A 14,092-nucleotide genomic window follows, 5' to 3' on the forward strand; every position below is an offset into this window, starting at 1 on the left:
AAACATGGTACTTGATGACTGCTACTTTGTGTCCACAGAGAGATAACCAGCTGCTAGGAGACTTACCTCATAAATCCAAGCCTACCCATGGATGCAAATGTCAGTCTAAAATGACAATGACCATCTAACTGCATGCCTGTAATGGGCACTTTTGGTGACATGAGTAAATCAGTGCCCACTAACCTTTGGTTCTGTCACAACAGCAGTCATCCCCTCCCCCAAGAGTTTCCTGCTTCCAGACATTCCAAACAGTCCTTAACCGAAATGGTCACCCAAGCTCCCAAACCACCCAGAGACGAGAGGTCCATGTCCTGCACCTGGTCCCCTGCGCATTGCATGCGGGCTCACTGCTACTGTGACACTGCAGACAGGTGGCACACAAGTTCTATTCCTCTCTCGCTCACTTATGACGCTCATTTCACGGAGCTTCAGTGACTAGATTCTTGTGGCGACTTTATATTAACCGGTGCTGTATAATAAAGAATTGCTGGTGTTTGTTCCTGATTCCTGGGAGGGAGCCTCTAAGTACCTGGAATGTCTTTGTTATTCACGGTGGGCAGTTCAACAGCTCCAGGATGGGGGCTGGCCGAGCTGAGAGCCCAAACGGGTGATTAGAGGTTTGGGTTTTAAACCATGTGACATGAGCCTCACCTCTTGGGAGTGGATACTGATTCAATCAATCACGCCTACATAATGAAGCCCGATAAAAACTCTGGACTTTGAAGCTTAGATAAGCTTCTTGGTTGGTAATACACACTGATGCACTTGGAAGGGAAGTGACCAGAGTATATGGCAGCTGTGCCTTTGGGAATCCCCAGACCTCAGCCTCTGTGTCTCTTCTTTTGCCTGCCTCTGACTTGTCATTCTAGCAAAGTATCGAATCTGAGCGGGTAGTGGCAACCCCCAAACGTGTAGCTATTTATTTAGTCAGAAGTACAGGTGGCCTGGGAACCCCAGAGCTTGTGGCTGGTGTCTGCCCAGCAGGCCCACGTAGAGCAGCATGCCCAGGAAGTCAGGGTCAGAAGTGCTTTGAAACAGTTTTAAAAAGACATTTGCAGCTCACGTTCTAAGTAACTGACTTTTGGGAAGAATACAGCCAATGGAATTGAATATAAATAAGTAAAGCAAAAAAGTGAACAGACTATTCTAGAATATAGAATTAAAATGAAGAGATGTAAGGAATGCAAAGTGTGAGAGCCTGACAGGATTTAAAAGTTATTAGAAACACGTTGAGGACTGTTATAGAAATTCGAATATGGATTGTACATGAGATGACATTACTGAATCATCGTCAATCTTCTCAAGTGTGACAACGGTCTGTGGTTATGTGGGAATGCCTTGCTCTTAGGAAACGCCTGCTGTGTACCTAGGGGTAAAGTGTCGGAATGCCTGCCAACTTGCAAATGGTTTAAAAAAAAAAAAAAAGTGCTGTGTGTGTACAAAGAGAACTGACATTTAAGTGAAGGGTATACGGGCACTTAAAGTACCATTCTTTCAACTTTTCAGTAAAATTCAGGTTTGAATTTTTTTAAATAAAAACTTGGGGAAATGCATAAGCAAAGGTTAAAAAAAAGGAAAAAAAATGAAGTAAAGAAAATGTAAAAATTAAAAAAATCACTGAAGTAGGGGATGGGTATATGGGGGTCACCGACTATTCTATTTTTGTATAGGTTTGAAGTTTCCAAATAAAATGCCTTTATAAAATGCTATCAGAAAGGTTTTACCCTTTGGAGACATACAGTATTCACTAGTTTCTAAACTTCCTAATCTGTACTTAAACCTGTTTCTTTGATTCCTACTTAATTAAGAGACTCATTCTTCTGTTTGCATTTTTATCCATTTCCTAAGTATGTTCAGTGTGCCAGGTTCTCAGGGGATAATTAAAAAGCAATGAAGGTAAGTCACAGTTTCTACCTTACTGTCTAGTTATAAAACAAGACCCACACGACCTAAATAGGTAATGAATTGCCGTCTATTAAAAAAAAAAAAAAAAAGGGCCTGATGAGGGGAAATCAGTGTGGGCTGCAACTGGCTGTATCGATGGGTATATTTCCTCCCTGGAGGGAGAAAGAGGCTAAAAGGCAAGGAAATCAGCCAGGATCCACCAAGATGGGCCAGATAGTAGGTGCTGGGCAGGGCTAGGACAAGACAGGAGAAATATGAAACAAGGTGAGGACCAGAAATAGGGATATGAAAGAGAGCGGGGAGTCCAAACACAGGGCAAGATTTAAACCTTGAGTCTGGAAACACACAGCGTTGATGCTGGAAAGAAGGATATTGAGAGGATATTCCTACATCTTGTCTGTGTAGGAGTAAAGGTTAATTTTTAGGCATGTTGAGTTTAAACTAGCATTTATTCCCTACTTCACACCCTGTGCTCCACGTAAGACCAAATTACGTGGAATTGCCTGACACCATTTCTCACCCGCTGTCCCCTATGCCTGAAGGTTCACTGATTCTTTAAGAAGTCCTGAGGGATTGTGACAAGGATGAGGGTCTAGAAACTCACCTGGCTGCATGGCTGCCCACCTGAGCTAGAAATCCCCTAGAAGCCAGTAAGGACCAGCCAAGGCTGCTGCCTCCCAAAGGCCCAGGTCCCCCCCCCCCCAACCCCTTCCCCAATGCACCAGGGCCCAGAGATGAGCTCTGCAGGGCAGCCTTGAGACTCACACCCCTGCCAGCCTTGGTCACTGCCTCAAATGTCCTTCCTCTGCTCTCATGTTGTGCTTTCTTTCTCCTGATCCCAAACCCCATTATTTCCTACTCCCGCCCCCCTCTTTTCCTCTGTACTCTCTGGGCCCCTCATTCCACAGTGTGCAAAGTCACCCACGTTCTCAGTGTCCTCACGGAACACTCCCTCCTCCGCTGGCCTTGCTCCACATCACACACCTGCACACGTACACAATCAGGGAGAAAGTCAGGGGCAACCTTCTCACTCTCCCTCATGTCGCTTCCAGACCCTCTTGTTATAAAGCCTCTACCCCTCGCCCCCGCCTCTCTGAGGTCACGTACAGCCATAATGGTTGTTCTGACACTTGGATTTTTGTCTAGTAAGATCATTAAAAACAAACAAAAACCTCCAATCCCATTTCAAAAAAGAAAGCACTTTTTATTCCAAAAAAAAAAAAAAAAAAAAACAGGAAAGGGTCTTATCTTAGAATAAAGGACATTCCTCTAAGTGAAATAGTTTAGCTTTTTGAAGGGTTTACCGGAGGCCACCATCCTCACACTATCACGTGTGTGTGTGTGTGTGTGTGTGTGTGTGGTGAAGCCTCTCTTCTCCTCATGTGAGTGACACACCCCCAACTCAGGCCCCTTGGCTCCTTGATACCTTCAACCCCGATGACCTTCACCCCCAATGACCTCCCGCTCCCGCTCTGCTTCAGCTGCCCACTCCTGTGGCCACACTGAGGTGCTCCCAGCTTATCACCTGCGGCCACACCACCCACTCTCCCTGCTCCTTCTGCCCCGGTGTCCCCAGGGGGACCTGTCCTCTAGTTCTCTGACCCCACTCCTTCCTCCCTATCAATCCCCCCTCGTTTGTCCATATCCCAGGCAGGGTCCATCGTGACAGTTTCTCTGGCCAATGTCCTCAGTTCTCTCATTTCAGTGACCCCACATCTGCACCCACTTACAAAAACCGTCCCAGCTTTGGTTGGATTGAATCTGGTTCCATTCCAACACCCTTGTGGTGGACGGTCCACAGCAACACCCCAACTGTTTCACATCCTGCTGTACCTACCCCCTTGGCTAGTGTTTCACACACTGACCTTGGCCTTGGCCACACATCTGGCTTGGGAATGGGGCGGCAGCAAGTGTGCACAGCCCTTATGCACTGGAGCTCACTCTCCTGCTGCTCTTGGCACCTGTCACCATGTTAAAACCAGGGCTGGCCTGCTGGAGAATTAAAGGACCTACAACCAAGGCACCCCAGCCAGCCAGCCAGCCAGCAACTCCCCCTTTCCCCACCCCCCGTCCCAGGTGAGACAGCTCAGCCTGGCGCCGCTCAGCACAAAGGCCCAGCTGAGCCCAACCCAACGGCTAGGAAAACTGCTTTAAGTCATTAAGTGTCGGGGTGGTTTGTGGTTTAAGAAAAGCTAATTCAGGGGCTTCCCTGGTGGCAGTGGTTAAGAATCTGCCTGCCAATGCAGGGGACACGGGTTCGTGCCCTGGTCCAGGAAGATCCTACATGTCGCGGAGCAACTAAGGTCGTGCTCCACAACTACTGAGCCTGCGCTCTAGAGCCCGTGCTCCCCAACAAGAGAAGCCACCGCAACAAGAAGCCCGCGCACCGCAACGAAGAGTAGCCCCGGCTCGCCACAACTAGAGAAAGCCCACGCGCAGCAACGAAGACCCAACGCAGCCAAAAATAAATAAAATAATTTAAAAAATAAATAAATGTATATTGATTCGTATAACTCAGAGGCTAAACAATGCTGGAAGAAAATTTACACAACAGGGAGACTAGTGTCAGCTGTTTCTGCTTCTCCCCTCCCCCATCCTATTAACACCAAAGTTTCTCTTCATGGGAAGGAGAGAAGCCACGAGATGGGAACTTTCTCAACTCCCAGCCTCCCCGTCACTCTAGAGGCCTCGCGTGCCCCCAGGTCCCGGCCCAACACCCACCCCGTTCCCTCCGCGCCCCTCAGCTCTCTCTGCCCTGCCCCTATCTCCCTCTACAGCATTTAACCTCTCCCACATTAAACACACCATCGAAAACAACAAAAGTCGATTTCTCACCACTAATCCACTGCTGCAATTTTCACTTTCTCAAGTCCTGTGGAAGTAGCAGGCCTACACTTGGCTTTTTGATTCCTTTTTAAACTTTTTCACACACACACACACACACACACACACACACACACCACCCCCGTCATTCCTCAACTGCCATCTGGCTTTGACCTCCCTCCCCACCCCCAGTGCACCTCAGTCGACCACCGCCAGCCTCCTGCTCTAGCGCTAAATCCCACGCCCGTGGTTCTGTATATTTCACTCAATCTCAAGGGCGTCTGACGTGCTGACCCATTCTGTGGCCCACGGCTTGGGCGTCTCTGCGGCGTCTCACCCCCTTCCCCCACCCTTGAAGGTCGCCCCTCCCGGGGATCCCACACTCTGAGGTGCCCTCACTCACCGCGTGGCTGCCGTCACCCAGGCCGCCGGCTCTGCATTCCAGGCACAGCTCTGACTCCACGTTCACGGGGCCAGCGGCCGAGTGACAGCTCCTCTCTGGAGAGCCACAGTCACCTCAAAGTCTGTCCTCCACCAAACTCCTTGCCTTCCACCCCGAACCTGTTCCTCCACCGAACTCCTTACATCCTGAACCTGGCACAACGCCAGCCTCTCTGAGCTCCCCTTTCTCGGGCGTGTGAATCACCGAGTCCCGCTGCGCCTGTCTCCTAAACTAAACTCCATCCGAGATCCACCCACTTTCCTCTGGCTCCACGACCACCTCTCCACCTGAAGTCACTTCCATCCCTCGCGGAGCTAACTCAACAGCCTCCCACCTGGTCTTCGCGTGCTCACGCTTCCCCGTGCCTCGTCCCCGCCGTAGCCAGCGTGACCTTCCTAACATTTGAATCTGACCGCTTCCTGCCATGGGTCCTCTTCAATCCTGACTCTCCAGCACTTCACACACAGCACACAGGTGCATGATATTAATGCTTCCTGGGTGGTACGGCGAAATTCCCCAAATGTCCAAGAGGTCAACACTTGGACAAACTAAAGATGTAAGTTTCACAGATTAACGTTATGAAATGTGTGAAAAGCCCAGTTCGACAACCAAAGAGTTAACACCAAATTTAAGCAACTTATATATTGTAGTCTTGAAACAACAACTGCAAGGTTTCCATCCAACTCTTGATGGCTCTCCCTTCCCCCTCCCCCCATACAAAAAAAGAATGGCTTTTACTTTCCAACAGAAGCGAAAAGAAGTCTGAATGTTCAACATTTACTTACGTGCAAAGAATTGACTGGTCCTCACGATCTACAAAACAAAACAAAACAAACAAAAAAAAAAGAAAGTGACCATTTGCCTGGTTTTTAAAAAATTTGATATAATAATAAAGTTGCAGTGATAGCCTCTAAAATACTAGTAGCTCTGCTGCTCTCAGGTCAAGTTAACGCTTCCCAACCCTATTATATATTATATAGTCCTAAATCCAGTCAAGTTCATCATTCTAATGCCAGATTCTCTGGGGTAGATGACAACGCAGGCTCAGATGACCGTACACGTCTTACCAACCTGGACTCTCTGGCCTGGCTGCCCATCAGAGTCAACTGGGAAGCTGTATAAAAATGAACTCCACAGAGCTCCACCTTCAGGGGGAGGGACTGAAAACCCCTTTTTAAGTAGGTTCCCCAGGTGATTCTGATGTAGGGCCAGGTTTGGAAACCACTGCCTTTCCAGAAAACCCACCACCAGAGGGGAATCATTATTAATTTGACCTTAAAGGAGAAAAAACCCCACAAAGTATCAAACGCTGAGTGGAAAAGGAGATTGAAGGAGGATAAACATCTATATGAGGTTTAACCACTGTCTCAAGTCAGAATGTTAGATACACCCAAAATAACAAAAGGACGTATGATGAAAAAAATCTAACATGATTTTAAAGTGATGAATGATTTAAGTATTCATATTCAGCTCAATTTTTCAACTGAAAAGGTGAAATGCAAACCCATGTGTAGTCCAAGGACAAAACCACCTGTGTAGGTTGTATGACTTCCAATCGCTTACGAGCATCATTATCTCTATTTTACAGACGAGGATGTTCTTTGAGGAAGTTAATCCTCCAGTCACATAGCTACTGGGGGACAAGGATTCAGGTGAGAACCCAGGCCTGTCTGCCTCCAGTGCCTGTGTCCTCAACACTCCCGACCAAGACTGTCACTGCCTCAAAATGAACTGCGGTGACAAGGGAGCATTTCTGTCACTCCCTACGCTGTGCTTCCTTTTCCATCAGAAAAGCCATCACGTGCCCAATGAAGGTCTCACGGTAGTTCAGGCGTAGATAACCTCCATCAAAGAGAAATGAAGAGTTCCTTCACTGCGTCATACTCTTTTCATATAATATTATTAAAAGAAACAAATCCATTCATATACTCTGTGTATAAACTGGGTTATAGCAAGAGCATATTACTGCCCGGCCCCTTGAGTCTAATTTAATTCCTAATAATAGCTCCTAACCACTGTTTTCTCCTTCTTTCTGGCTGCCATGGGCAACATAGTTGATGTCTGCCCCTTTATTGTTTCACTTTCCCAGGGACGCGCCATCTCCTTTCTTTGGCATGTCCTTCCCGGATCCATGACCACTTGGATTACCTCCACCTGCCCTTCGTGCTCAGCTCAGCTGTATCTCCTCTGAGGAGCCTCCCCAGACCCTCTTCCTCAGGCTCCTCCCTGTTTCCTTCTTTTGACCACAGTATTCTGGAGTTAACAAACGATACTGCCAACTGCCTGCCCCACCAGCATGTGCTGCCTGAGATCACAGACTGTCTTGCTTCTTTATTCCCAGAATTAACAGTCAGCCACCTGTCCACTGAGAGAACCCAGTACAAGGAGCCAGGCCGGGCACTGGCAAGACACTGGGAACTGGAATCTTCTGTCCTAGTTCCAGCCCCACCACAAACTTCCCACAGATCTATAAATGAGGCATTGATTCCTTGCTGGTCTCGGGTTCTTCACCTATAAAACTAGGATTTTACCAAGTTTTTGCATATTATTCACTCTAAACATGAACCCTCACACCCCAAATTCTCCTGGTCTGAGCAACGTCTATAGAACTCCACTTCATAGTTTACAATGAACTTTATACTCTAAAAACCTATAAATATAACCAGACACAGCCTTATAGTGACATTTAAGGGAAATAACTTCATGTTCAAAAATGCAACTAGCCTTCTAAAAAGAGTAGAGACTCATTTGATAGCTCAGTTATTTTCCAAAGCACCTTTCAAAAAACACATACGGAGGTACTCAATAAATCCACGTTGAATTAAATTATATTTTCAACAGTGAAAAAGGTTTCAAATCAGTCACCTCAGCTCCTACCTTAAAAAACTAGAAAAGCACAAATTAAACACAAAATAAGTAGAAGAAAAAATGATAAGGAACAGAAATCAATGAAATGGGAAACAGGAAAAAAAAAAAACAAAAAACAAGTGACCAAATGCTGGTTCTTTGAGATCGATGAAACTGATAAATCTCTAGACAAAATGATCAGGTATAAGACACAAATTACCAATATCTGTAATAAGAAAGGGAAAACCACTATAGATCCCAGAAATACTGAAAGGATAATAAGGAAATATTAGGAACCACTTTCTGCCAAAAAATTTGACAACTAGGATGAATGGGATAATTTCTTTAAAAGACATAAACTACTAAAGTTCACTCAAGAAGAAACAATAACCTAAATAGATGTAGAAAAGATATACAATAAAACAACACCCATTCATGAGTAAAAACAAAAACAAAAAACTCAGCAAACTAGGAATACAAGGGAACTTCAACAACTTGATAAAGGGCATCTACAAAACACCTACAGACAGTTAACATCATCCCTAATGGTGAAAAACTGAATGCTGTCCCCGAGACCAGGAATAAGACAAGGATGTCTGTTCTCACACCTATTCAACATCACAAAGAAGAAAAATAATTAAAAGCAGAGACTTGAAAAGGAGGAAATAACAATGTCTCTATTTGTAGAGGACATAATCGTCTATAGAGATAATCCCAAAGAATCTACCAAAAAACCTTTCAGAATAAATGACTTTTGCAAGGTTGCAAAATATGTCAATATATATTTTAAAAATAACATTTCTATATATTAATAGAGAACAATTGGAAATTAAAAATTTTAAAGTTCCATTTAACACTACTAAAAACAGGAAATGCTTAGTTATACTAAGGGATATGTTATACGTAGATATAAATCTAACAAAGTATGTGCAAGATCTATATACTAAAGACTATAAAATACTGATGAAATAAATTAAAGATCTATATAAATAGAGATAAACCATGTTCATGGATTGGAAGACTCAAAACTATTGTCAATTCTGTTCTAATTGTTCTATAGAGGCAATGCAATCCAATCAAAATGTGAAGAGTGGGACCTTTTTTAGAAAATGACAAACGAATTTCTATTATTTATATTGAAAGACAAAGCAACTAGAATAGAGAAAATAATTTTTAAAGAATGATGGTGGAAAATACACTATTTGATTTCAAGATTTACTATATGGCTATTGTAACCAAGACAGTATGATATCTGCAAAAGGACAGACATACAGATCAAAGGAACTGAGAATCCTGAAAAAGGCAACTCACTGGAGAAAAAAATTGTCTTCTCAACAAATGGTGCCAAGATCAACTGGATATCCACAAGCAAAACGATGACCTTCAATCCATACCTTGCACCATACATGAAAATTAAGATGGATCACAGATTGAGTGGGAAAAAATTGCAAATCACTTACCCAATAAAGGATTTGTAACTAAAAAGGACAAAGAATTCTCAAAAATGAGTAATAAGGGCTTCCCTGGTGACGCAGTGGTTGGGAGTCCGTCTGCTGATGCGGGGGACGCAGGTTTGTGCTGTGGAGCGGCTGGGGCCGTGAGCCATGGCCACTGGGCCTGCGCGTGCGGAGCCTGTGCTCCGCAACGGGAGGGGCCGCAGCAGTGAGGGGCCCGCGTACGGCATAAAAAAAAAAAAAAAAAAAAAAAAAAGAGTAATAAGAAAACAAATCATCCAATTTTTTTAAATGGTCAAAAGATTTGGACACTTCACCAAAGAAGACATACAGGTGGCATAAGCACATCAAAAGATGCTTAATATCATTAGTCACTAGGGAAATGCAATTTAAGACCACAATGAAATATCACTACACACTTATCAGAGAGACTACAGTTTAATAAAAAACTGACAATACCAAGTGCTGACAGGATGCAGAACTGGAACTCTCCATCCATTGCTAGTAAGGTTGAAAAATGGCCCAGCCATTTGGAAAAAGTTTGGTAATTTCTTATAAAGTTAAACATACACCTACCATGTGACCGAGCAATCCTACTCCTAGGTATTGAGCCAAGTGAAATGAAAACTTACACTCAAAAAACCTGTATACAAATGTTTCTAGTGTCTTTACTGCCAAGAACTGGAAACCAGCTAAATGCCCTTCGAATGGTAAGCGAATAAATAAACTGTGGGACATGCATCCAATGGAATACTACTCAGAACTGAAAAGGAGTGAAGTATTGGTGGATGACGCTCAAATGTACTACGTTAGTGAAAGAAGCCACCCTCAAAAGGCTAACTTGTGTATGATTACATGATGTTCTGGAAAAGGCAAAACTATAGTGACAAAGGAAAAAAAAATCAGTGGTTGCCATGGACTAGAGGGGAGGGAATTATCATAAGGAGAGTGTAGAAATTTGGGGGGAAGATAGAACTGTTCTATATCTTGATTGTCGTTACACAACTATATGCATTTGTCAAAAGTCAAAAAACTAAAAAAAAATAAAAAAAAAACTAAAAAGAAAAAACTAAAAAAAAAAAAAAAGTCAAAAAACTATGCACTAAAAAGGCTGAATATTACTGTATGCAAATGATGCCTACTAAAATTGTATATATTAGTTTTCCCAACCAGCAACATGCTGTGCCTCTATCTTTAAGACTTTAAAAAAGTTCTGCAATTTCTTATTCAGGTTCTGCCTATTTTTGTTTACTGCTACCATATATATTTCTGGCTAAAGAATAAGTACATTTTTAAACTTATCACCCAGTGAAATCCCTGTTTCATCCCCTCACTAACCCTTCACTCTGATGCCTGTACCCTCTTAGTTTTCTTCATAGCACTTATCACTATGATATTGGCTTTATTTATTTTCCTGTATCTTCAATGAGATAACAGTTCTCTGTAACACAATCACTGGAAGGGTTTTCCTACATCTGACAGCCTCTCAGGGTAAGGAGGGTTACTGTCTCCCACTGTCTGTATTCCCACATTATAAGATTCAATACATAGATTCAAGGCAACTGTAATTCATTATAAAACATTCCTTTTCCTGGCACAAAATAATGCCCTTTGTCCCTGTTTCTGCTGTGACGTCTACTTTAGACTTGAGATGACTTTAATTGGTGCTCCCTTTTTGTACCCATTTGGCCGAGGAAATGCCCATCACCGCACTGCTATTCTTTTTCTACTTTGAGATGTCTCTCTTGTAAGGGGCATATGATTATATTAGGCTCTGTTATTTACAGGGGGTTAAAAGTATTTATATTTGCCGCTGTATTTGGTGTTAACCTGTTTTCTGACCTTTTGAAGCCTTCCTTGATGTTCCTTTTAAACGATGGTTTGTTTTCCTTGCTTTTCTTTCTCCTAATGTAAGAAACTTGTACCCAGTTTCAACATTTTTCAAAAAGAATCCTTTAACCTACATTTTAAAGGTTCACATTTTGATGTATATCAATCCTAGTCTCAAAAGACTTATTCTTAAAACAAGAGAGGGGTAGTATATGTGCTTATTATACTAGGACATCCCTTGGTGTGTCAGACATCATTTCAAGACTGCTGCTCAGGATCCCACTATATAAATGAGCCATCCTTTTAAGGAATTACTTATTCGTGGAACAACTGGTTATTTCCATTGTTTCTCAGGAAGCTACTGGAGGTTATTCTCCATCCAAAACAACAGCGTATGGGATCCATAAATTAAGAAATACAACCACGGGGCTTCCCTGGTGGCGCAGTGGTTGAGAGTCCGCCTGCCGATGCAGGGGACACGGGTTCGTGCCCCGGTCCGGGAAGATCCCACATGCCGCAGAGCGGCTGGGCCCGTAAGCCATGGCTGCTGAGCCTGCGCACCCGGAGCCTGTGCTCCGCAGCGGGAGAGGCCACAACAGTGAGAGGCCCGCGTACCGCAAAAAAAAAAAAAAAAAAACCCAGGAAAAAAAAAAAAAAAAAGAAAGAAATACAACCACGGAAAGAAGCAAGGAGGACTTTCCCTGGTGGTCCAGTGGTTAGGACTCCGTGCTTCCACTGCAGGGGGCACGGGTTTGATTCCTGGTTGGGGAACTAAGCTCCCGCATGCCGCAAGGCGAGGCCAAAAATAAAACACACACACACACAAAACACACATACCCTTAAAACACACATACCCTTTGATCCAGCAGTCCACAGAAAGAAGCAAGGAATTTCCAGAGCGCAGGCAAAGGCAAGTCTGAAGACCGCTAAGTACAGACTGGAGGATAAAGGGTCCCCAGAGGTATGCCTCCAAGGGAGGAAAGACACTGATAAATTATGGGATACATGTCTACGCATTGAAAGAAGACTTGTAGTTCTGTCAAATCAATGTAGCAATTGCAGAACTACTCTGTTCCCCCCAAATAGGAAAATTACTAACCCCAGGGAAAACAGCAAATTGTGTAAGAAAGGAAATGTGATCATAGGAGAAATAGTTTAAATGCTGAATACTAAAATGCCAAAAAATGTTGATTTGACTCCTATCAGGAAGATGGGGGCGGGCAGTTAAAAACCCTGCTGTCATAATAGGAAGTCTACAGAAAACACTGGAAGTTAAAAAAGAAAGAAAGAAAGACTATCACAAGCCTGTTACTTAGAAATATATACATATACAAGAAACAGATTAAAATATGGTTTTCTCTAAAGAGGAAATCCAGAATGGGCAGGGGTAGGACAGGTATCTCTTGTTTCTTTTTCAATAATGTAAGCCTTGCTGTATACGGTGTGTTTGCTTGTTTCAACTATCTTCACGTATTACTTTTTAACAAAAAGTAAAAAGTAATTTAAGCATTCAAAGTTCTTTGACAATTTCTGATCTTGATGTTATCCAGACTCTTCTGCATTGTTTAATGGTCTAAAACCATTTAGATAACAGGAATTATCTAGTCCTTGAGATCTGATAGACTTCACCACTAAAATGATCTGGGCCTTGTGTCTTTGAGACATAAAGGTAAAACCTCTGACAATCTTTACCATTTCTCCCACTGGCATTGTTCTAAGTTTTCCACCTTATTTTGAGTCAATTTTGTCTCTGTTTATAGTGTTATAAAACCTTTATTCTTTCTGGTGTTTCTCTCTTAGTCACACTTGCCAAATTGTTTGTCTATTTTACGGTCTTTTTGTGGAACCAGTTCAAGTTTTACTTAACAACTTTATGTTTTTCCTCTTGTTTAGGTTCATTGCATGCTGTACTTTTTAAAAAATTGAGGTATAACTGACATGTAACATTATATTAGTTTCAGGTGTACAACACAATGATTCAATATTTGTATATACTGCAAAATGATCACCACAAGAAGTCTTAAGTTAACATCCAGGCTGTACTTTTAAAGAACTTCTTTTGTGTGTGTGAAATGACACACAGAAAAACTCATGAGACAATACAGCTTAATAAATTATCATAAAGTTGTCTTTTATCTATCTTGTGAGTAAAAAGGCTTGTATATAAATTTTTGTTTACTAATAAAAATATTTATAGGGGCTTCCCTGGTGGCGCAGTGGTTGAGAGTCCACCTGCCGATGCAGGGGACGCGGGTTCGTGCCCCGGTCCGGGAGGATCCCACATGCCGCGGAGCGGCTGGGCCCGTGAGCCATGGCCACTGAGCCTGCGTGTCCGGAGCCTGTGCTCCGCAACGGGAGAGGCCACAACAGTGAGAGGCCCGCGTACCGCAAAAAAAAAAAAAAATTATAGCTATGAATTCTTTCTTAAAGCAGTTTTTGCCTTAAGCCATCAATTTTTTACATGTGATATTTTGTTGTGGTTAACTTCTAAAGAATCTGTAATAGAAGTTTTGATTTCTTCTTTTACCAAAAAGCCATATAGATGAATGGCTAACAGCAAAAACAGTAAGAAGAACTCATTAAACAAAACTCCTACAAAACAAACCCAAGTGGAAATCTGTTAATACCTTGTCTTACTGCACTGTGGTCAGAGAACGTGGCCTGATCTGAGATTTCTATTGGTGACCTAGCATCAAAATTACAAGCCAAGGTTGTAAATGTTTTCTGCTCGATGGGCAGCAGTACTGTATATACATTTTCAAATTCAAGCTTGCTAAATACTGTTGATCAC

The 14,092-nt window shown here is 43.0% G+C and overlaps 1 protein-coding gene across 5 annotated transcripts in view; it reads right to left on the reverse strand.

Moving 5' to 3' along the window:
* Window positions 1-14,092, reverse strand: part of MYH10 (myosin heavy chain 10) — a 135,060-nt gene that overhangs the window by 94,305 nt on the left and 26,663 nt on the right. For all 5 annotated transcript variants that reach the window (XM_027131025.1, XM_027131020.1, XM_027131023.1 and 2 more), the window contains exon 4: window positions 5,956-5,983. In XM_027131025.1, the coding sequence (XP_026986826.1) occupies window positions 5,956-5,983 (28 nt within the window). The remainder of the gene's footprint in view (window positions 1-5,955; window positions 5,984-14,092) is intronic.

The sequence above is a fragment of the Aethalodelphis obliquidens genome, unplaced genomic scaffold (assembly GCF_003676395.1).
Source record: "Aethalodelphis obliquidens isolate GAN/ISIS:26980383/991018 unplaced genomic scaffold, ASM367639v1 scaffold38, whole genome shotgun sequence".
Classification (NCBI taxonomy): Eukaryota; Metazoa; Chordata; class Mammalia; order Artiodactyla; family Delphinidae; genus Aethalodelphis; species Aethalodelphis obliquidens.